Source organism: Biomphalaria glabrata, chromosome 18, assembly GCF_947242115.1.
Source record: "Biomphalaria glabrata chromosome 18, xgBioGlab47.1, whole genome shotgun sequence".
NCBI classification, from domain to species: Eukaryota; Metazoa; Mollusca; class Gastropoda; family Planorbidae; genus Biomphalaria; species Biomphalaria glabrata.
Window position 1 is genome coordinate 19,503,243 of NC_074728.1, and position 24,146 is coordinate 19,527,388.

Here is a 24,146-nt window from a genome sequence, read left to right on the forward strand (position 1 = left end):
AGGATGTCAAGCTGAAAATAAAGACAGTGTGATTTGGCAAGCAGCTCGAAGCGACAAGTGTTTCTGAGAGTCAAACAAAAACATGACAACATGGTTTACACTCTTATCTCCCTTATCTTCATTCAAGTCCAGCTCGTGTCAGGTAACAATTTAACCAATGCTGGTGTAGACCGTTAATTTCATACTTAATTATAATTATAAACTTTATTTAATTGTGACCTTTTAATAGAAAACAATAACATGACTATTTATTATTATTATGTTTTTTATAAAGCTTATATCAACTCAGTCAGTCTGGTTCATAGTGGATTCCAATACATGAATTGAAAGAAAAATAAACAAATTAGTACTAATTAATTAATTTTGTTTTATTTGGAAGAAAGGAGCTAAACACTACCGTTTTCATCAGTAACTAGCAGTGATTTCCCTTACATAAAGATTTTTTTTTTTTTAAAGTATTCTTTTTTCTTTTGCTTGTTTTTCTTTCTTTTTGTAATCTTTATTTAGGTCAAACAAACAACAAAACAGTAGGCGTCGTAGACATTGGTGACAATAAACCAAAGTCGATGAACCCCTCCGTGGTGTTGGGGAAGAATACGACACTGACTAATAATTCCACCTCGTCTGGAAACAATAGATCAGCGGTCGGTAATTCAACATCACTCGGCAATACTAATTTTACGGCGGCCAATTACTCGCTTCATGCAGGAGACACGACCAATAGCAACACCTCGACGACAAACAGGACGCGTGGGATATCCAAGGTGACGGCCAACACTACAGCCGCCAATGGAACAGGCAGTCCTGAAAACACAACCACAGTCAACGTAAGCACTAAACGGACAGGGCAAAGCGACAACGACACCACTACCTATTCTCGTAAGTATCGTTGGCGTTCTTTTCCTTACATTCATTCTATACGATATCAAAAGAATATCAGAGCATTTGGATATGGAAAAAGGAAGGGGGGGGTCCCCTTTCAGACGATGTGGTCTACGGTTAACGAGGGCGTCATGTGGCCAGCATAAAGACCAGCCGCCTATAAACTTCAGTACCAGATGTATTGCTTGTAGAATGTGTGTAAGCGTTTGGGCGATTTTTATGGAGTGTCTGTGTGTGTGTTTCTATCGCGACGGTGGGAAGAGGCAACATAGGTGTCATTGTTGTCAGTGGGTCGTGGTTAGGACAGGCGACTCGAGAACGTGAGACTGAAAGGTTGTGTTATTGTAGTGAGTTAGATTTTGTTAAAAATTTTATTTTTTAAGTCTACCACATTTATTTCAGTTTGGCACAAGTGATTTCGTCTATAGTATAAATAAATGTATATCTAGTATTAGTCACAGAGAAGTTACTCAAGTCATTTCAAGTTTATTAGTTAAGATATAATACGCCTACAGCAGTTTAGTTATCTACTAGTACTTTAGACTTTACTTTACCTTAACTTTACTTATCCCTTAGTCTGTTGGACCGTTAGGGCACCATGCAAGATTTGTCGACCGTCTTTCTCCATTCCTTCTGTCTTTTGCCTTAGTTAGAATCAATTTCAAAGGCAGGCCCGTCCAATCTTTTATTTTGTCCTCACATCGCTGTCTCTGCCTCTTTTTTAGCGGCCCCCGAAAGGGGAAAAGACGCTATTAGTTTTGTGCGAAATGTCTGTCTGTCTGTCCGTCCGTCCCGTTTAGATCTCGTAAACTAGAAAAGATATTGAAAATCCGACATCACAATATTTTAGACCATTCAAAGTTCTGATGCAACGGCTACTTTTTATTTTTTTTGAAAGCGAAAAATCTAATTTTTAAAATCAGTTATGCAAGCAGTTTTTTAAAGGGAAAAACCTAATTAGTATGCATTATAAGTTAGACCTAAATTAAAACGAATTCATTGGCCTCCTAAATTAAAACGAATAGTAATCTTGTAAACGTCAACACCATGAACTCTATATTAAGTTTTTTTTTTTTTTTTTTTGAGCATTCGAATACGAGATTGAGCCTTTTCAAAACAATTAGATCAATTGTAAGACGTCAGTTAGGCCAGGGGAGACGCGGTGGCTGAGCGATCAAGCGATTGGCTTCCGAACCGGGGGTCCCGGGTTCGAATCCTGGTGAAGACTGGGATTTTCAACTTTGGAATCTTTGGTCGCCTCTGAGTCCGAGTCCACCCAGCTCCAATGGGTACCTCATATTAGTTGGGGAAAAGTAAAGGCGTTTGGTCGTTGTGATGGCCACATGACACCCTCGCTAACCGTAGGCTACAAAAACAGATGCTCTTTACATCATCGTCCCTATAGACCACAAGGTCTAAAAGGGGAAGTGGTTAGGCCAGGTTCACATCTAACTTTACATTCACTTTCACCTATCCTTTTATCTGCGGGACCGTTGGGGCACTACACAAGATCTGTTAACCTTCTTTCTCCATTCTTGTCTCACATTTGTCTTTGATATAATTTCATTCTGATGTTCTTTCTGAAAATATTGAAACCTGCCTGGGTGGACCACTTCGGAGGCCGATTTTGAGTTCGTGTTTCCACCCAAACTATCTTTTGTAACCTTGTTTTTTCCTGGTACTGTTCCCTGAATTAAGGTCTTTGCGAGTCCTGAAGATCTTGTAATATAGCCATAGATTTTTAGCTTGCGTTTTTTACGATAGTTAGCATGTCATCATGGAGCCCAATCGCTGCAGTAACCCTGTCTCTAACCTCTTGGTTTCTGTTGCGGTCTTTGAATGTGTAACCGAGGATCCTTCTGTAGCATCTCAGTTTAGTCAACGCCGGTAAAAACAAAAGTCTTTTCTTTCCGTCTCAAATGTGTGTCCCACGGCTTACGTAAGAGCTCTCCAGCTGTATCTTTCAGAGGCCATCTGCTGGCCACTTCTTTTCTTAGCGCCTGGAAGGCATAAGTATTTGACATTTGACAATACATGATTTTTGTCATTTACCTCATCAGAAATTTTTAAAAAATTAGTTATTGTTTTTTTTTTAATAATAGATGAAAATTTCTGGAGTCTATGGAGCGAGTGGAGTTGCACACGGAATTGCAGTGTACGAGAACAGATGAGGCTAAGGTTTGAAACCCGTTTGTTATACTTAATTACGCCTCAAAAAAAGATAATTACATATTAAGGCTGTGAGCGAGTTCTTTTCTTTTATGTTTAATTAGTCTGATACAACAGATACTGATACAAAAGATATTGGTACATCAGACACTTATACATCAGATACTGATACATTCGATACTGATACAACAGATACTGTGACACAAGATACTGATACAACAGATACTAATACAACAGATACTGATACAAGAGATACTGATACAACAGATACTAATACAACAGATACTGATACAAAAGATATTGGTACATCACTTATACATCAGATACTGATACAACATATGCTGATACATCCGATACTGATACAACAGATACTGATACAAGAGATACTGATACAACAGATACTAATACTACAGATACTGATACAAAAGATATTGGTATATCAAACACTTATACATCAGATAATGATACAACATATACTGATACATCTGATACTGTTACAGCAGATACTGATACAAGAGATACTGATACAACAGATACTAATACAAAAGACACTGATACAACAGACACAGATACAACAGATACTGTTACAAAAGACACTGATACAACAGATACTGATACAAAAGACACTGATACAACAGACACTGATACAAAAGACACTGATACAACAGATACTGATACAAAAGACACTGATACAACAGACACTGATACAACAGACACTGATACAAAAAACACTGATACAACAGATACTGATACAAAAGACACTGATACAAAAGACACTGATACAACATACACTGATACAACAGACACTGATACAAAAGACACTGATACAACAGACACTGATACAACAGACACTAATACAACAGACACTGATACAACAAATACTGATACAACAGACACTGATACAAAAGACACTGATACAACAGACACTGATACAACAGACACTGATACAACAGACACTGATACAAAAGACACTGATACAACAGACACTGATACAACAGGCACTGATACAAAAGACACTGATACAACAGACACTGATACAACAGACACTGATACAACAGACACTGATACAAAAGACACTGATGCAACAGACACTGATACAACAGGCACTGATACAAAAGACACTGATACAACAGATAAAAAAAAAACACGTTGTTTAGCTGATTCTGAAAGGGAAATAGAAGCTATTGCTTTTGTGTGGTCTGTCTGTCCTTCGTCCGTCCGTCCTGTTTAGATCTCGTAAACTAGAAAAGTTAGTGAAAATCCGACATCATAATATTTTAGACCATTGAAAGTTCTGATGCACCGGCTTCTTTTTTCTTTTCTGAAAGCGAAAAATTTAATTTTAAAATCAACTAAGCACGCAGTTTTTTTTTTCCATAAAAATACACCTTTTTTAAAAACTCTTTACTAATAATAGTAACAAACATAGGAGGCTATTTAGTAGGGGAGAGGACTATTTACCATAGTTTAACAAATTTATGTAACGGTGTTAGATTGTCACACAAAATAAAATAATGTTACATTATTGATTGTCAAATGCGTATGTAATATATAGACAGTTTCACATACACTGTTTGGAATGTCCGCCCTTCTTTAATCCCCAGAGACTGTGTTATTAGATCAAAGGTAAAGAAAGAATGTACGGGAAGTGCGATAGAGTCGCGGCCTGCTTCGTGTCATGCCTTCAAATGCCCATTAGGTAACGTCTGGCCTAAAGTCTTGCCTCGTCTTCATTCAGAAACCTTTGACCTTTGTTTATATAATTTTTCGTTACCAGTTTCTTGGTACTTTGTTTGTTGTATAAATGTTGTACGTGCCGTCAGGCATAGAGATGAATACAAGCCTCTGCCATAGGCTTCAATGGGGCAGGGTTTGAACTCCGGCCTAACCTGATGACAGTCCGACGCGGATAGAAGACAGAGAGCTATTTAATTATCGATCGACAGACAGATTTTAAGGGACTTTATATATCCCACTCCTCATTATAATAAGGTTTTCTTAGATATGTTCATCCATTCTTTTAGAGAAGTAATAATGAGTTTTTTGTATGTTTTAGAATTCTACCTACCTTATATAACCTTAAATTGAAAAGCCTTATAAATACTTCACCTTCACCTATCTCTAAGTCTGTTGGACCGTTGAGGCACCACGCAAGATCTGTGAACCGTCTTTATCCATTCCTCTCTGTCCATCGCCTTCGATAGAGTTTCCTTCACTGACAGGCCTGGCCACTCTTTGATGTTATCGCTTTCTCTGCCTTCCACTTCATCTTCTTCCTGGTAGTTCCCTGAAGGAAGGTCTCTGCGAGCCCTTAGGTCCTTATGATGTGGCCATAGAGTTTGAGTTTACGTTTTTTAACAGTGGTTAGCAGGCCATCTTGGGGTCCAGTTGCTGTATTAATCCTGGTTTTAATCTGTTCATTGTAAATAAATACTCCCAGGCAGTGGCGTCACTAGGGTCGGTGTCACCTGGTGCGGCCCGCACCCCCCGCACCTGCCTAGTGACGCCACTGCTCCCAGGCCTAAATGCCGCTTCTCATTTAACACTACCATTTGTATGCCTCCATGCATTAAAACTCCATGCTGAGGTTACTCACTTATAGCACGGTCCAGGTATGTGGCAGTGTTCTGTAGGATCTGCCGTCTACGTACAGGGAAAGACCCCACAAGCAGTCTACAGTCTACGTACAGGGAAAGACCCCACAAGCAGTCTACAGTCTACGTACAGGGAAAGACCCCACAAGCAGTCTACAGTCTACGTACAGGGAAAGACCCCACAAGCAGCGGTTTTATCGTTTACAAGACCCATCGTACCTTCGAAATATTTTCTAAGCACCCTGCAGTCGTTGAGTGTACTGTCGCTGTCGAATTCTGGGATGGTGGTTCTCTTGGAACCTATCGAAAATAGGCTCCTATGGGACGGTGTGACGAAAAAGTGTCAAAGTTGCTTGATCCTTTCTAACTGCCACCACACGTCTTTCCTGTTTGTAATGTTACAATTCTCTCCCCTAACTAGGCCTTCTGTAACCACTTCTCAACACAACACATGTAACTCAAGAACTTGACAACAAGAGTTCCAAAAGAAGCTGGTACTTTAATGAGTAAATACATAAATAACAGCCAAAATGACACAACTGGCAACACTATAAACTGACTACGAACGAATGTTACAGTGTACATCACCGTACTGCTGTACTAAACTCTACTGTTTTTCTATCTCATCCTTGACTCGCACTGCTTAACTCTTTCTCTCCGTAATTATTTACCACATTCTGGTGGAATCAACGTTGGTATCGTCAGTTAGGAGAGAAAGAGTTAACTCGAGGACTCACTACACCTGGCTTGGCTTCACGGCCGACTAAAAGTAGGACCATTTGTTATGGCCTGCAACGTCACAACCTGTAGGCAGTTTAGACCAACAGCTCGTTTACAAATTCTTACTGACCTGTGACGTGGCAACGAGCTATTGGTCTAAACATTTAGGATTTGGTCCCCTTAGATACGTGAAAACTCTCAAACATTCATTCTCGACTCCGTTTGAAACTTTGAATAATTATTTATTACACCCCCTTTGGGGTCCCGGGTTCGAATCTTGGTGAAGACTAGGGTTTTTAAGTTCGGGATCTTTGGGCGCCTGAGTCCACCCAGATCTTATGGGTACCTGACATTAGATGAGAAAAAGTAAAGGTGGTTGGTCGTTGTGCTAGCCACATGACACCCTCTTTACCGTGGGTCACAGAAATAGATAACCTTCACATCCTCTGCCATGTATATCGCAAGACCTGAAAGGAGAACTTTTTTTTTTTAACAAAGCACAAATCAAAAAGAAAAATTAGCCAATCAGTCAATTTATTATTGGTAATTTATTTATTTGTTTGATAAGGGAAATAACTTCTACTTTATTGAGAGATATAATTAAAAGTCGGAGTTCTTTCCCATAAAAATATTTAAAAAATTACTTTGCTTGTTTAATGTATTCATATCGATTCCTTTTCTTCAAGACAATCAGGCAGACTAGATTTGAACATAATGCTTGCTATCTTTACTTTAGATTGTGAGTGGCCATTCTTCGGAGAGAACTGCAGCCGGAACTGCGAGCACTGCAGGGAACAGTGTGACCTGTTCAATGGAACCTGCAGAAGCTGTTACGACGGCTGGGATTATCCCGAGAACGGATGCATTCTGGGTCAGTATCTGCGTTTTTTAAATTAAAAATAAATGTTAGATGAAATCATTCATATTGGAATGTCCAAAATATCAGACGGTATCAAGTTTCCACGTTGTTTAATATGGTGTTATGTTGTCAAGCCAAGGAAGAGACTATATGAAGTATTATAATGAGAAAAAACATTAAAAATATATTTTTTTTAAAGGCATTACCTCCTTTATGCAACTTATTGATAGATTATTTTTCTCTTAAGAATTAATGAATTTCAGATTTAAAACCCTTTTAATTACCCCGCTCCTTTTTCCTTTCTCCCAGATCAGGAATCCTGGTTAATTGATTGTATAGATCTAGTGCAACTTTTCATCATCATCACTTCTTTGAGTTCCTCATGGAACATAGGGCCTCGACAAAAACACGCCTCTCTCCACGGTCCCTTGCTAGTTTTTTGATGGCTTCCCAACTCTTCCCTGTCTTCTCTGCTTCTTCAAGTACACTGCGTCGCCATGTTCTTTTTGGTCTTCCTCTACGTCTTGTTCCCTGAGGGTTAGACTCTAAGGCCTGCCTAGCTCTGTTGTTGGTAACTTTTCTAAGGGTGTGACCAATCCATCTCCACTTCCTCTCTAAGATCTGCACTTCTATATTTTTCTGTCCACTCATCCCACACAGTTTGGTGTTTTCTCCTTTCTACACTGGTATGACAAAGTAGTGCAACTTTTAATAATACAATAATACTAATTTAGATCTACACTTGGAAGACAAAGCGTAAAATTTTCCTGAGCATCGATTATTAAACTCCTGAAATAATAAGACCATAGATTAATATTTTTAGACTGGAAATCGGAAACAAATTCTTATCCGAAATTGATCGATTCACAGACCTAAATATATAGATTTTTATGTATGAACTCTTTCTCAAGCTGTAAAGGAAGTCGCCCCAAATCTAGGAAAATCAATCTTTTCTGTCTTAGAAAAGTTTTCAAAGTTTAGAAATAATGCAAAATCATTTCTCGGATTTGTATTTTTAGAGTGGGCTATTAATCACAGAACTATATATCCACGCAAATATATGAAACAAAGCCGTTTCCTGTTAGTTTCCATTGAGATAATGTTTCAAAAATCCTAGATCGAAATAATTCATGTCTATTGATTTTAATCATCTTTTTTACATTTAAAATAGATTGATTACCTACATCTTTCTAGATTATGTATCTAAAAATTGCAAAATAATAATTATGTGACAATAGTGATCTTATTTTTGATGTTCATTTACTATATCTAGATCTAAAAATTAAAGTATATGTTACATAGGTTAGGGTTTTAAAAAAACATACATATATATTTACTTCTTATAACTACTTTACAAAACACCGCCTTGTTTCAACTTTTAAAAAAAATTTTCTCGACATTTGTTGTAGTGTTAAGGGATCTCCATGTTCAGTCTAGATATAATATATTTAGGTCTATGGATAGGGCCTTACAATCGGAAATTCCTGAACGCGATGGTCCTTTCAAGAACGCCATAGTCCTTTCAAAACCGATGCAGGATCTAGACATAGATTTGGTCTCTAGCCAAATTTACATTTCTTTATTTTTACTCTAAAAAATAGTAACGGTCAAACTACGAGTTTTCCCCGTGTGGTCAACGAGATAGTAATTCTTTTCTCAGCGATATGCATCAACTGTTACATTGCTAAGAATATCGTTATAGGCGTTTTTGAGATCAGTTGTCCAGGCTCAGGATCTAGATTTCTGAATGTTTCATGAAGTTCTGAATTGAATGGAGGTAATGTAAATAGAAAATAAAGGAGTAGCGCAGAGGGCTGGAACACGCATGGAATGTGTTCAAAACACACAAGTATATTTTGGTTGATGTTGCGAAGTTGGGCTGTTGATGTAAGAGTCAGGTGCTCTACTAATATCGCGCTTCTGAATGAATATAAGGAACGTGTTGGCTGAGCGGGTGGGGCCATTGTCTTCCGACCAGGGGGTCATGGGCTTTGAATCTCAATGAGGACTTGTGTGTACCAGACATTAGTTTAAGATATAAAGGACAGTTGGTGCTGGCCAAGGTGCACCTTCGTCAACAGTCGGGCCAGTAAAACAGATTGTATATGTTTATCTCTAACTATGTGATATCCTGGCTCCAAATATTGAACGCATTAAACGTCATGAATATAAAAGGATTAAACCTAAAACAGGTTTGTAAATCATTTTTATAAATTATTTTTAGATTGAACTATCAGTTATTAACCATTGCTATTGGACCAGTTCAGGTCAACTCTCTTGAAAGGAAAGAAACGTCAATCTTTCATTCCCATCTGATACTTTCTCTTTCTCTCTTTTGTTTTTCTTTAGCTTCTTTTCACTCTCATTTGTTCTTTCCTTCTCTTTCTTGTATTTGTCTCTTTCTATAAAAGAACAGAATCTCGCAGTTCAAAAAATGTTTGTAAAAAATGTAGAAAGCTTGACATTCTTCAGATGTTCCATCAGAGTTCAAGATAATGTAGTCCCTAGCCTAAACTTCCCACAGGACGATGGGAAATGGCAGTGTGGGTAGGATATCGAGACGTACCTCACGACCAGGAAGCCATCTCAGTATTGATCAGTAACTCGCATTTTGTTTTTATTTTATCTACACGTTCCACAAGTAGTGTCTTAATGACCAAATTGATTCAAGATATTATTATCGATTTTTTCTTACCAGATCGAACTGGTTACGAAGAATGGAGTCCTTGGCAATGCTCGGAAGACTGTTCCAACCCGAAATTGATACGTATACGGTAAGACTTGTAAAGTTTGTTGATACTATTAACACTTTTTTACGTGTGTTTTTACTGCATAACTTTCTACAAAGCTAATATCAATTAACTCTGTTTGTCTGTCTGTCTGACTGTCTGTCTGGCATAAATTTCGAACACGTTGCTTCTCCCACTTCCCATTCTCGGATGATGTTAAAACTCTGCAGACGAATTCATTGTCCCTATCAAACCATACCACACGACCAGGAAGCCATTCTGAACATTAGTACAGCTTTTATATAAGTAAACACAACATCTATAGAACAAGTAAAGGCATATAAATATCTAGGCGTTATCATTAATAACAAACTTTCATGGGAAGACCACCTTGGAACTCTGACAAAGAAAACAGCCCAGCGACTATTTTTTCTATACAAACTCAATAGCTTTAAACTAAACAAGAAGATCCTTGAGACTTTTTACTGCGCGACTATACAAAATCTGCTAACATACGGAATAACTTGTTGGCAAGGCAATGGCTCATCTAAACTGTTGCAACGTCTAGAAAACATCATAAAAAGGGCATCAAAAATTACACTCACAACATTACCACATTTAAAGGAACTTTTAAACAAAAGTGTCTAAGGAAAATCGAACAAATCTTGGAAGACAACGGCCACCCGCTCCATCAGAACTACGTCAGGTCGTCGCGAAGTCAATAAAAACAAGAACAGAGCGGTACAAAAACTCGTTCGTACCTTACTCAGTCAGACTATATTACCGCCACCGTTAATCAGGGAACATGATCAGGACCAAGATGCCTGTGTGTAGTCGTTGAATGAAATCTTTATGTTGTGTCTGTTGTATTTATGTGTATTTTTCTGTTGTGTTGTCTTTATATGAGAAAAGAGTCCTTGTTATGACAACAAATTTCCGTAAGGATCAATAAAGCAGTCTTAGTCTTAGTCTTATTCTTATATAGCGCTACTTTTATGTTTATAGCATGTGCAGAGCTCTATGGTCCAATCTCATTTGTGGACCAGTGGGGGGGGGGGGTATCTGGGAGAAGTGTCACGTATCAATTTAAATAAACCAAAGTCCAGTTTAAAATAAAATTAACATATTTATGCCCAGTACCACACATGTCAAGTTACAAAATTTCCCATGACGTAATCTGACAAGCGTCCATCAATAGCGGCGTGACATCTGACTGGAAATAATTTGATTGGTTAAAGGCAAGCATCTAAAGGAGGGGCTAAGGAAACGCGGGATCTAGAATTTTCAGTCGTTGAGATATCCCGACAAGACCAACGTCTAATCTTTCGACTCAGGACCGGACACAACAGAATGCGACAACACATGTACCGGAAGCTCAAAATTGGAACCAGTGAAATCTGCCCATGTGGAGTATCACCAGAGAATGCCGACCACGTCCTCCAAAACTGCTCTCTTTACCAAGAGGCCCGTATAAGACGCTGGCCCCAAAACACCCCAATAGAAAGAAAACTATATGGAGAGCTCCCTGATTTGGAAACCACTGCGCAGTTCATCTCATGTATTGGTCTAGTCATCTGAACACTCCAACATAACAATGAGAACGAAGAAGAAGAATAAGAAAAAGTCGTTGAGAAATTTTCATAGAGATATGACGTATGTAATATTGAGTGTTGTCTTTATATGAGAAAATAGACCTTGTAATCACAACAAATTTCCGTAAGAATCAATAAAGCAGTCTTAGTCTTAGTCTTATTCTTATATAGCGCTACTTTTGTAGTGACAAGTCTTGTATTTTATTAGATGTAGTATTATTCTGAATATATTTTATTATTGAACTTTGAAAGAAGATACTTATTTAATACAGTTTATTTTGTATATTCTGTCCATATAGTGATTCCCAGTTATCGAATTAAAGTTCTGTATTTGAATTAAAAGGATATTCCTTTATTGAATCTCTAAGCATTTAGATCTACAGAATCCCCGGCACATCACAGTAACTTCTTGTAACATCTGACATCTGAAGAAAAGATCTACAGCATTAGCACCATCAACGAATTAGCACTTTCAACAGCTAGACACTGTGACAGAAGGTTTTCCGTGCTGCCTTTAGGGGCTCAGTAAACACAACTCTGCTCGAGTCGGGTGTCGAGCTTCGAGGTAGCCAAGCCAAGCCAAGATGAATCGCACTTAGCTTCTCGACCACACTTCTCATGCATATCATAATAAGTATTTCAATCGATATATCTTCTGGTCACATGGTCAACCGTTTGGCTTTCGATCCAGGCTCCTCGTGTTTTAAGCTACAAACAACAAAAGAAGAACATAGACACAATAGTTTTCAACATACATTATGTACGTTGTATTTCATATGCTAGGAAATATTCACATAAATGCTCTTTTTGTCCAAGTGTCATTATAGCGTGAACCTCATTGCCCGAATCCGTCCGGAAAACCAATGACATTGTAAAGTTTAAATCTCCATTGAACACGCACGACAAAATTAACACATGGACTAGTCTAGGGCGTTATTATATTCTTCTAGCAATAATACATAAAAATTGTACCGTAATTTACCTTTACCTATCCCTTAGTCTGTTGGGGCACCATGCAAGATTCGTCGACCGTCTTTCTCAATTCCTCTCTGTCTTTTGCCTTAGTTAGAACATCTTTCAATGGTAGGCCCGTCCATTCTTTCAAGTGGTCCTCCCAACTCTTTCTCTGTCTGCCTCTTCTTCTTTTTCCAGGTTACCGTAACTGACAAATAAAAAAAAATCACAACCTATAGAAGCATTCAGAATGACACAGTGATAAAGGCACATTTCTTATTCCAACAACTGGGACAAACTCATACTCAGATGCATGGACAAGACAAGCCACCTGACTCAAATAGATAGATCATTGTGCTGGACACATTGGCTTGCAAAGTCTATGAGAGGATAAATACTTTGCTATATAAATCATTAGTTTTAATTTTCTTCCCCCCCCCCTAAACATCATTTACTATGCGCTACTTTCGATTACTTTCGGCTTTACTAAGTTAAACATTTGTTTTAAAATCTATAAAAAGGCTGTGTAGAGTCTCTGATCCAAGTTTCGTGGGAGAGCAAGAGAGAGAACCTTGCCAAGTACCGACAGTTGACAGCAAAGAAGGAGATTGTTATATTGGAAAAATGTGTCCTAAAGGTAAGTAATAGGTTACTTTAAACAGGGCCGGATTTAGGAGATGGCAGGCGGGCTACAGCACAGGAGATTCCACCAGAAAGAAGCCTCCATGAAAGAGATAACATTATATCGGAATTTCGTAGGATCAGAAACTTATCTTTGTTTTTCCTAATAAATGTTGTTGTTTTTTCGCATTTTTAAGACTTGTATAAATGAATGATTACGAAGTGTACGCAGGTAGCAAGCTCTGAATAAGTAAATAAACTTCAGGATTTACGACAGTACGTCTACCAAGGGCCTTACCCTCCACAATTTCAACCATAAATTTGTTTTAAACTAAGATATGCGTATTCAATATTTTTATAAACGGAAATGGACATTAAATTTACAAGAGCTCTTATTTTAGTCTCTAAAATGTAGCACGATTTAGATGCTATTATTTTCAATCATAAGTGGATCCTTCTTAAGGCTTTCGAAAAATAGTAGGAGCCTTCACAAGAAAACTCGCCCATGGGTTTCTACATACTTAAATCCGGCCCTGAAGTTTAAGAAATGTATTATTTTAGTGTAAGAAATGTATTGTTAGTTAATGACTTGTGTTATGACACGCCATCGCAGACTAATTGTTGATGTTCTTATCTAGGAACATAGTTCCAATCAAATTATTTCCTTTTTATATCTGCTGCTGTTACTTACTTCTTCTACAATGAAAAATAAGTCATTAAACACTTTTACCCTTACCGAAATGCCGAAAAAACAACAAGTTATGACAATAACCAACATGGCTTTAAAAGGGGCATCAGCATTAGTGGCGAAAAGCTGACAAGTGTCAGTAGTTTTAAATACCTTGGAGCTATTGTCTCTGTTGAAGGAACCAAACCTAAACTAATGGCTATAATTGCACAGTCCACAGAAGCCCTTACAAAACTAAAAAAAAAAAATCTGGATCAACACTAAAATCAGACTTATGGTCCCCACATTCTTATACGCAAGCGAATCCTGGAAACTGACTGCAGATCTCGATAATAGGATCCTATCAATAGAACTAAGATGCTACAGAAAGATCTTAGGTGTCACTTACAAAGACCGCATCACTAATGAAGAGATTAGAAACAGGATAATTACATCAATTGGACCCAACGATGAACTGCTAATCAATGCCAAACAAAAAAAAAAAAGTAAAATCTAACTCTAAGGCCATATCACAAGGTCCACAGGGCTTACAAAGATCTTCCTTCAGGGTACAGTACCAGCAAGGAGAAAAGAGAAAGAAATAGAAGGCAATAGGAAGACAACATCCATGGCCAAGGATAGAGAGGAATGGGAAAAGACGATTGAAAGACCTCTTAGTCTCTTGATTCGTTGGGGCACCACTCATGATCTGTTTTGACTGCGTTTCTCTATTCCTCGCTCTCTCTCCTTTTGAACTTATTTTCGCGTTAAATAGAATCACTTTCAAGGAGAGGTCCGTGAATTGTTTAATGTTGTTTTCGTATTACTTTCTCTGTCCGCCTCTCTTTTTTTTTTCTTGAAACTGTACCCTGAAGGAAGGTCTTTGCAAGCCCTTAGGACCTTGTTATAACGCCAAAAGATTTAGTTTGGGTTTTTGATATTGGTCAGTTGCGAGACCAATCGTCCTGAACACTGGCCTGAAACGCCACAACATGTGGACAGATTAGATAGCGCTTGTCATGTCACATGTCTTGTGCTATACACATGTATATCTCTCAAGACTTCAGAACAAAAAAATAATTTACAAATAACATATATAGGTAAGAACCCAAAACCATTCGGAATTTAAGAATTAGAGACCAATATTTAAATATCACAACATAGCAGAATATAGATATTATATTATATTTTTTTCTGAAGTGTTATCTTGTTTTAAAAGTGGAATTATGAGGTTTGCAAACGTGATGGAGACAAGATATGGCCAAAAGTATTTCCGAGACATTTATTAAAGTGAAAAAATAGCAGAATTAATCTTTATGAAAAAAAAGCAAAACAAAAATAACATTCTAATGTAGAAATGACAAAAAGTTTAACACACGCTATTGACAGACCGTATAATTTAATGTCAATAAAAGTTTCACAAAAGTATTTAACATGAAGCTTAAAGCTTATTGACAGAAAGACTTACAGTGGAAATTCGTCTCTCCTCTTTTTTTTTTTTATTTCGTTTCTCAATAGAAACAGCAAGAACAGGAAATACATAAAAACTGTTCATTTGTTAATAAGTTCATTGTACAAGCTGCTTTGTAAAACTGTTCATTTATTACTAAGTTCATTCTACAAGCTGCTGTGTAAAACTGTTCATTTGTTAATAAGTTCATTGTACAAGCTGCTTTGTAAAACTGTTCATTTATTACTAAGTTCATTCTACAAGCTGCTGTGTAAAACTGTTCATTTGTTAATAAGTTCATTCTACAAGCTGCTGTGTAAAACTGTTCATTTATTACTAAGTTCATTCTACAAGCTGCTGTGTAAAACTGTTCATTTGTTAATAAGTTCATTCTACAAGCTGCTGTGTAAAACTGTTCATTTGTTAATAAATTCATTCTACAAGCTGCTGTGTAAAACTGTTCATTTGTTAATAAATTCATTCTACAAGCTGCTGTGTAAAACTGTTCATTTGTTAATAAATTCATTCTACAAGCTGCTGTGTAAAACTGTTCATTTGTTAATAAATTCGTTCTAAAAGCTTCTGTGTAAAACTGTTAACTTGTTAGTAAGTTCATTCTACAAGCTGCTGTGTTGTGAATGTTTGAGAATCCGATTCGTAAATATTTGTCTGTTTTCACATCTCTTGAGACTTTGACGCCTGCAACACGTGACACCAACTTTTGAAGAGTTGCATTGCTTTGTTCTGCGTACATGTAATAGCACTGTTTGTATTGCGTTTATATTTATAGCAGGAAAGTACAATAGTGGTAGATAGTAGAATTTAGTGTTAATAGCCAGATTATCCGTTAAACCGGATTTAACTGTATAATAGGTATTGCTTCGATTGATTTAAGATTCATTCGATATTGTTAACCAGTGGTCCAGTAAATAAATTAAATATATAAAATATAGATTTTTTATAGCGCTACTTTCATGCTTATAGCATTGCTCAGAACGCTATGGTCCAATATTATTTGTGGGGACAGTGGGGGAAGGGGGTATCTGGGAGAAGGTTATCCGTGCTGCCTTTAGGCAGCTCAGTAAACACAACTCTGCTCGACTCGGGTGTGTCGAACCTCGAGCTCTTTCATAGGTAGCCAAGTTCAAGCGTACTTAGCCACTCAACCACGCTTCTCATTAAACGGAATTTTTTTTTTCTCTCTTTTTTTCAGATTGTCCTGAATTTACTTGGGGCCCCGACTGTGCCCAAACTTGCTACAGCTGTATCAAAGACTGCAACAAGTTCACTGGCACATGTGACGCCTGCGTAGCGGGCTACCAGGTCCCCGAAGCTGGATGCCTGGCGCGTAAGTGTTGAACCCCCATCTGTCATGGAGCCATGAAGAAAGTGGAGCGGATGTTTTTGGTTGTGTTGGCTGAAAAGTTTATCTGTCTGGCGTATTTCTAGCGAAAAACAAGTAAAATAAAACAATATAAAAAAAAAACACCTAAGATTACTGTATATATTACTCAATACTATAAGACCTATTTCCTTTATCGATAACTATTTCCATTTTTTTTATATCAAAGAAATTTAATTACAAACCTCTCTTTAACAGATTAATGTTGTGATTAATTCATGTGTTCTCTTCGACAATAAATAAATGTGCACAATTTTAACTTGATCCAATAGGAAGCGGGAGAAATAACGTTTCCAAAACTTGACAAACTGACAGAGTTTATATAATGATTGTACCAAGAAATTTTAAAAAAAATATTAAAAAAAAACAAAGCTTATATTAAGCTAAGTTGTATCAAATAGTTTAGGTCAATTATGAAATTAAACTTGTAATAGTTATAGATTTATAATGATAAATTCGTAGGATTTGAACTATTTCTACCAATTGATTTTATGTAGCGCAATTTCATACTTTTAGCGTCCTCAATGCGCTTGTTTATACCTGTTGGGAAGTAGGGGGGAGAGGAGAAAGAAGAGGTATCTGTGTGAATGTTACCGTGATTTCTTTTGTTTTTAAATCTTATATCATCTAACTCTGTCTGTCTTTATGTTAAAAAGCTTGTACAAGTTATTTCTCCCACACCCAGTCTCATATTAAACAAAAATTTTGCACAATTATTTCTTTTACCTGACAACTCAAGAATCAGTAGAAAAACAACAATTAGTTAATTAATTAAAATTGTAACAGAAAGACTGACAGAGTGAGTCAATATAAGCTTTCTTAATAATAAAAGATCTTTTTTTAATGAAAAAAAAATGGAATTTAGTCATCTAAAGTAAAATGCTACTGAATGATTCATCCACTCCATTTCGTCTTAAAGGGGCTCTTATTTCTTAGTAAAGACTTCATGTTTATTCACATCAACCAATTTAAAAACAATTTAACTCTCTCTCTCTCTCCGTAATTATTTACCACATTCTGATGGGTATCGTTGGTTAGGAGAGAAAGAGTTAAAATGGACATTTCGAACACTTTTTTATCATGCTAAGAAATAATGTCCACATTCACAATAAATGCTGTGTATGCTTTGTATGCTGTGTATGCTTTGTATGCTGTGTATGCTTTGTATGCTTTGTATGCTGTGTATGTTGTGTATGCTGTGTATGCTACTAGATCAGTGTTTCCCAAATTGTGTTCCACGGAACCATAGTGTTCCGCAAGGCCTGAATTGGTGGTCCAAGAACTGCTGAAAAAAAATAAACTAGTAGGCCATCACGTGAATTAAAAATTAGCAAAGTGTTTAGTTAAATACTCAGAATGTACGAAGTGTTCTATGTGGAAAAAAGTTTGGGAGACACTGTATTAGATCTATGTCTATCTATAGTATAAAGTAGAAAGTAAGGCGTATATATGTATGTCCCGCATAGAAATCAAAACAGTTTGACCTATCTTTGACACATGAAATACAAAATATAGTATAATATAATAAAATTAACCTCTAAATGAGTCTTTCAAAAGCATTTTTATATAAATTCGTTCCTTAGATTTAGACGTCCTGATGTAGGCTACTTTATAATCCAACTAGGGAAAGGTCACGCATGCGCAGAGTGAAGGCTCCACGCTTGCACACAATCATCCGATGCCTAGGTCTAACTCTTAACTCTTGATCTAATGCTAAAATGACAGATCTACTTTATGCTTTAACACACGAATGTACAAAATATAGTCGATTCATTTCATATGTAAATCAAATTAACATTCAATTTTTTTTTTTTCTAAAGCATTTTTACATACATTGGTTCGCCCGCCAAGAGTGCAACTCTATTCTTGATATTGCGCGGGTCTAAATATAGATCTATGCACAAGCCAATGTTTTCATTAAAATATTGGATTTAAGATAAGATAAGATAATTTTAATTGATCCAATCAAATTGAAATTCAGTTTGACAACAATTGACCATCTCAGCGTAACTACTGTACAATAACAATATAGATGCAAATACGAACAACATTCACACACGAAACACATACACACTCACGACCAGCGCTTTATGAATTAGACTTTTATGTACTTCTCGATGACAGATGATCTTGTATATTGGATTTAGTACGATGAACTATTTATTGCTCCATTCTCAGTATTATTATATCCATGAATTAATTCATTCGCTTTACTTATAACATTATTATTTTCTTTAACTGTCTCTAATGGACTATATCAGTGACTTTATCAGCAAGCTAAGACCCGCGGGCTGCGGGTAACATCTGTCTAGTCGATAACAAAATAATGTCCAGGTGATTCTCCCACAGCTTGTAGTTTCAATACATACGGACTAGACTGCAAAGGGAATTGCTTCGACAAATGTGGCGAGGACTGTATCGAGAGAAGTAACGGAGATTGTATAGGTCAGTGCAACCCTTTTGTCCTAAACGGGCACCTTTTAGGAAACGAAAGACCGGGATTGGAATGATCGTTGCAGGGCGTTTAAAAAATGAGACACAATGTACGGCCCTGTGTTGTTCTTATTATTCTTAAGAGTTGAGCCTAGGCCTCCATCTGCTGTCTGAACCAGAGGCGCAGTGAGCAAAACATGCGCCCGAGGCAAGATACGTTATTTGCGCCCCCCCCTCCCCATAAACATCACATAGAAATATAGGCGCATCTCTGGGTATGGCTCCCTCCTGAGGGTAGCTCCCGGGGCATCGTGCCCCCTTGCTCCCCTTGAATACGCCTCTGGCCTGAACTAAAACATCTGACTGGGAAAGATCCAAGCTGATGTAAATTATAACATCCCTATTGCCAATGACTTATATCCCATGGTGCTCGGCGTAGAATGGAGACTAATGCCGGAGCACACCGGGGAAACTCCCCCCCCCCCATATTCTTTCTCTGTACCACATTAGGCGTGCCTAATCTGCCTGTCTGAACCAGAGGCGTAGTGAGCATAACGTGCGCCCGGAGCAAGATACTTTATTGTCACCCCCCCCCCTCATCCCCCAGGAACATCACATAAAAATATAGGCGCCTCTCTGAGGGTAGCGCAATGCATCGTGCTAAAAAAATGTAATTCTAGGATTCGAGATGTATGTTGGGGCTTTTCTTCCATCCCCGCCAGTGCAATGGGCTCGGTCCTTAGGCACCCCAACGGCTTCCCTATTGTCCTAATCGTCTCCTCCCACGACCGTTTTCACCCGAGCGCCACGGTGGGGTTGAGAAGCATTGCTCGGGATGCTCACGTTGTACATACATGTTTCTGTATTCCATGAATCTTGTCCTAGTCAAAACATCTCTAAGATTATATTTTCTTGATATATACTATTTGTTGATGAGCGGGAAATCTACATTGTTTTTTTTTTCTCCTTCTCTTTTTCCTTATGTTGTAGTGTGCATCTGGTTAATTAACTTCGCGGGCTTTATTTATATTCAATTGTTGTTGTTGTTTTTAGACTACGTAAGGAAGATTATGAAAATGTCAACCCGGATTTCATACATATCTAGATTTACATATGTCTGTTTTCATATCTAGACCACGTGTATTGATATTGTTTTGTTATATATGTATGGTATTCTATCCTAGCCTATACACTTATTTACCTTTATCTGGTATACATATCTAAACATAGCCTGTATACACATCTAGACTTACACATGTCTGTATGTAGAACTAGCCTATCCTATCTATGGCCTCCTTCAGTCATGAATGCCCGGGCATAAGCTGTGGTTGGAACGATGCCGCGCAAACATCAGTTCCCCCCTCTCCACGCAGCCGATGTATCCAAAGGAACGGCAAGTGCCGATACAGTTTGGGAGTCAGCGGCGTCGCAGGTTCTGCCAGGGTGTTGCACTGGGTGCTGCAAACTGCTTTAGGGTCGCCTGCTCCTGAATTATCCTCAGGGTCGACTCCCGAAGCCTTTTCCATGTTTGGGTATAGCTGCAAGGCAGCAGAGGTTTGAATTAAGTTTTCCTTCTCCTAGGTGGGTAGCCAGCCATGGCTAACGAGCCCCTTGCATATAGCATAGAGCATGCTCAGAGCGCAATGGTGCAATCTCATTTGTGGACCAGTCGGGGGGAGGGGGTATCTGGAGAAGGTTTTTCCGTGCTGCCTTTGAGGGCTAAGTAAGCACAACTCTGCTCGAGTCGGATGTCGAACCTCGAGCCCCTTATAGGTAGCCAAGCCGAGCCATGTAAAGCTTAAACTGACCTATCCTGTCGACCACGCTTCTCACACGTGTATTGATATTGTTTTGTTATATATGTATGGTATCTGAATAGGCGAGTCAACTTTTTAATTTCCCAAATGTTCTTGTGCAGCTCAATCCAACAGTTATTTTGCTTTCTTTCTCGTACTCCTGGTCATCCCCATCAGTGTCTTCATTTACTTCGTGGCTGTAAGGTTAGTCTCAAAATAACTTGATATGTTGTTTTTTTTTTGGTTAAATTTATCAACTAGTGACTTTCTCTCATTATTGATTTGTACATCATATAGATCCTTTTAATTTTTTTTTTAATTTTTTAATTTTTGTTTTACAAATCTTTTATTCACGCTGCGCATACATTGCGTCATAAGTGGATACTGTGACATAATTCGACCAGTTTCTAGAAGCCGAGGTCAGGTCATAAAAGTCCTGAACAAACACACGTTAATTATAGTCATGCAATCAGAGAAAGAGTTTAAGGGAGAAAAATAGCATGAAGGTCACAATTAATAAAATAATTAGGACAGAAGATTCTATGATTCTGGAAAGTACGGTTTAGCAAAGTATAAATGGGCCACATTCGTCAATCGTAAACAAAGAACATTTAGTCACGTGATAATATTGATAAAACAACGAAAAAGAAACGGTCACGTGATAGCCATTGTGTAGTAAAAATTAGATCGTAATTTGTATAGAAGAGATAGAGAATCACGTGGCTAAATGTTGTTTGTTTACGATTGGTGAATGAGGTCCATCAAGGGAAAGTTAGTTAGTCGGGGTTCCCGCATTGTACCGGTTCTTACTGGGAATCGGTGCATCGCATTTAACGATTTTTTAAAATTAAATTAGAAACTTTCATTTTATGAAGATATTCAAGTCAAGTTGTTATTGAATTGAGAATCTACACATCAGTGTAATGTGAAGAAGTTTAATTAAGATGGAAAAAAAGAACTTAGATGTTAGTTCAGTGTGTTATCAAGTCATTTACATAATCTCCGGCTTAATGATTCTGTTTGAACAATAATTAATATACAAGGAAATACCAACAGTAAATAAACACATATCATCACACATTGGCGAAGCCTGGAAACAAATGGATCCTGGACACAGTTCCCGATAACAGCTCTAACGATTTTCCTAGAATTTTATGTATATCATTTAGAAAAGAATTACTACCTAGATGGACACAGAGGGAGAACTCTAGTTTGATAATTATAATTAAAAAAGTATTTAAAGAAAATATATATTTGGCTAGAGGACTTTAGAAAATGATTATCTTGAACAGATTACGTCTCCAGGTATTTTTGAGTACAGGCCCCTTGCATTCAATCTGTCTGTCTGTCCAAAGGTTTCTATGACACACAATCTCGGAACAAGATGAAATATTTCTTTTACCTGACAACACAAGAATCGATAAAAAAAAATTACTATCCAATTAGTTAATTAACTGTTGGTAATAAATTACTTTTTTTTTAAATTCATGTATCTTAAACAAGGGAAAGAAATAGTACTTGACTTAAGTGGCGGTATAAGCTGAATTAGTTCCTATTTATATTAAGCTGCCGCCACAGGGTTAGTGAATACAAACCTGAGAAGGCTTTATGCCTTGAGTTCGAATTCAGGTCGTTCCATTTTTGTTTTAAATGCTTTTTTATTGTTATTCTAGATTTATTATTAATTTAATTACATGGCTGATTTAAACTAATTAACACAAGTACGCTTAATCTAAGCTTTGTTTTTTTTTTAAAGTATTTTAAGGCTTTTCATGTTTTTTTTTTTATTCATTTTTCAAAACCATGGTCATCACTTGTCATAATATTTCTAATACTCCTGGCTTTGTTCGAGCTTCAATAATTATTCTGTATTAATTAATATCACTGTGATTACAGAAAGAAAGATGTGGACAAGGCATTAATCAGATCCATTTCTAGTACGAGAGAAAATATTGGAGCGAATCAGTCCAAGTCCAAGCTGACCATGATTGCCAAGTCCATGTCCCAACCGTCCGTCAAAGCGAGCAGGTCCAGCAGGTCAGAAAGAAGCGTAATGGACTCCAGGCACGGCAAGAAGCGCGAGAGCGGAGACGTGGACCAATACATACCTCCGACCATCTCCATTTCTAGAGGTAGCACTAACCTCATCAATAAAAGAAATCCGACTGACTGTGGTTACATGTAGCCAGCATGTACACGTCATTTATTTAATTAAATCTAATGAAGGGAACTAACCCAACTTATACTGCTCATCTGTCAAGTACTGACTGACTTAATCCTGTGCACTCCCAGGACCGCAACCACACCTCTCCACGGAACTCGGTTCTGGGCAGCTTTCTTCATCTGCTCCCATGTCATTCCTGTACCTTCAGCTTCACTGATGACTGACCTCTTCCAGGTTGGCCTAGGTCATAAAATCGCTCGGGGGAGGGTTAGGTCCCGCTACAATTATTATTGTTCAGAAATATTTTTAAAAAATAAAAAGTGTTCCTTGTGTTTCGTTACTTCTTTTTTAAAAAGGATTTTGTCAACTCACTCTGTCTGTCTGTCTGTCTGTCCAGTAAAAATTGTGTACAATCTATTTATCCCACACCCTTTCGTGGATCAAACTGAAACTTCGCATAATTATGAATGCACAAAAGTAACAAATTAGACAATTAATTCTTGATAATTCAATATTTTGTTTAATAGCAACTAGGGAAGCTAAAACTTCAGTATTCAAATATGTGGCTAAATTTGTTGGGTTTAGTCCCATTAAATAATTGTTAACGCTATTTCTCCCACACGCATTCTCCGATCAAGGCCAAGCAGATACTTTAAACAATTATAGTACCAAACAAAAGCATGAACCAATAAACGAAAATAGTCAATTAGTCAATTAATTATGGAAAATTAATTATTTTGTTTGCTATCGAATAAGGACAATAACTTTTACAATATTGGTAGATATAGTCTTAAGGACGGAGTACTACCCATTTAGAAGAGCTTTAGTGGTTTGGTCCCGGGGTTTCTAAACTCGGTGTAAACTTGGATTTCAGACTTTAAGATTTTTAGGGACGCCCCTTAGACCGACAGGTAGCTGACAAAAGTTAGGAAAGTAAAGACGGTTGGTCTTTGTGCTGGCCACATGACACACTCATTAACCTTCGGCCATTCACATTGATTTGTGGAGCTGGGTTAGTTCCACTAGCGGATCCAGAACTTTGAAGTGGGGGGGGCGATTTTTTTTCAAACCCTAACCCTAACGCCCAGTAAACCCTAACCCTATGCATAAACGT

At 37.5% G+C, this 24,146-nt stretch overlaps 1 protein-coding gene across 1 annotated transcript; it reads left to right on the top strand.

The window, feature by feature from the left end:
* LOC106074400 (uncharacterized) lies at positions 1-23,372 on the top strand. Its single transcript, XM_056017869.1, has 11 exons — positions 1-142; positions 508-879; positions 2,985-3,060; positions 4,656-4,750; positions 7,102-7,236; positions 9,923-9,998; positions 13,021-13,136; positions 16,451-16,585; positions 18,989-19,084; positions 20,991-21,072; positions 22,765-23,372. The coding sequence occupies exons 1-11, from the start codon at positions 91-93 to the stop codon at positions 23,051-23,053; spliced, it is 1,524 nt and encodes a 507-aa protein (XP_055873844.1). The 5' UTR covers positions 1-90; the 3' UTR covers positions 23,054-23,372.
* Positions 23,373-24,146: the final 774 nt, after the last annotated feature.

Bases quoted from the DNA above. Each gene is read 5' to 3' on its own strand.
- LOC106074400 (XM_056017869.1), top strand. From the start codon at position 91: ATGGTTTACACTCTTATCTCCCTTATCTTCATTCAAGTCCAGCTCGTG. The intron at 13,137-16,450 runs GTAAGTAATAGG...TCTTTTTTTCAG, and splicing joins TGGAAAAATGTGTCCTAAAG to ATTGTCCTGAATTTACTTGG. The intron at 21,073-22,764 runs GTTAGTCTCAAA...CTGTGATTACAG, and splicing joins ATTTACTTCGTGGCTGTAAG to AAAGAAAGATGTGGACAAGG.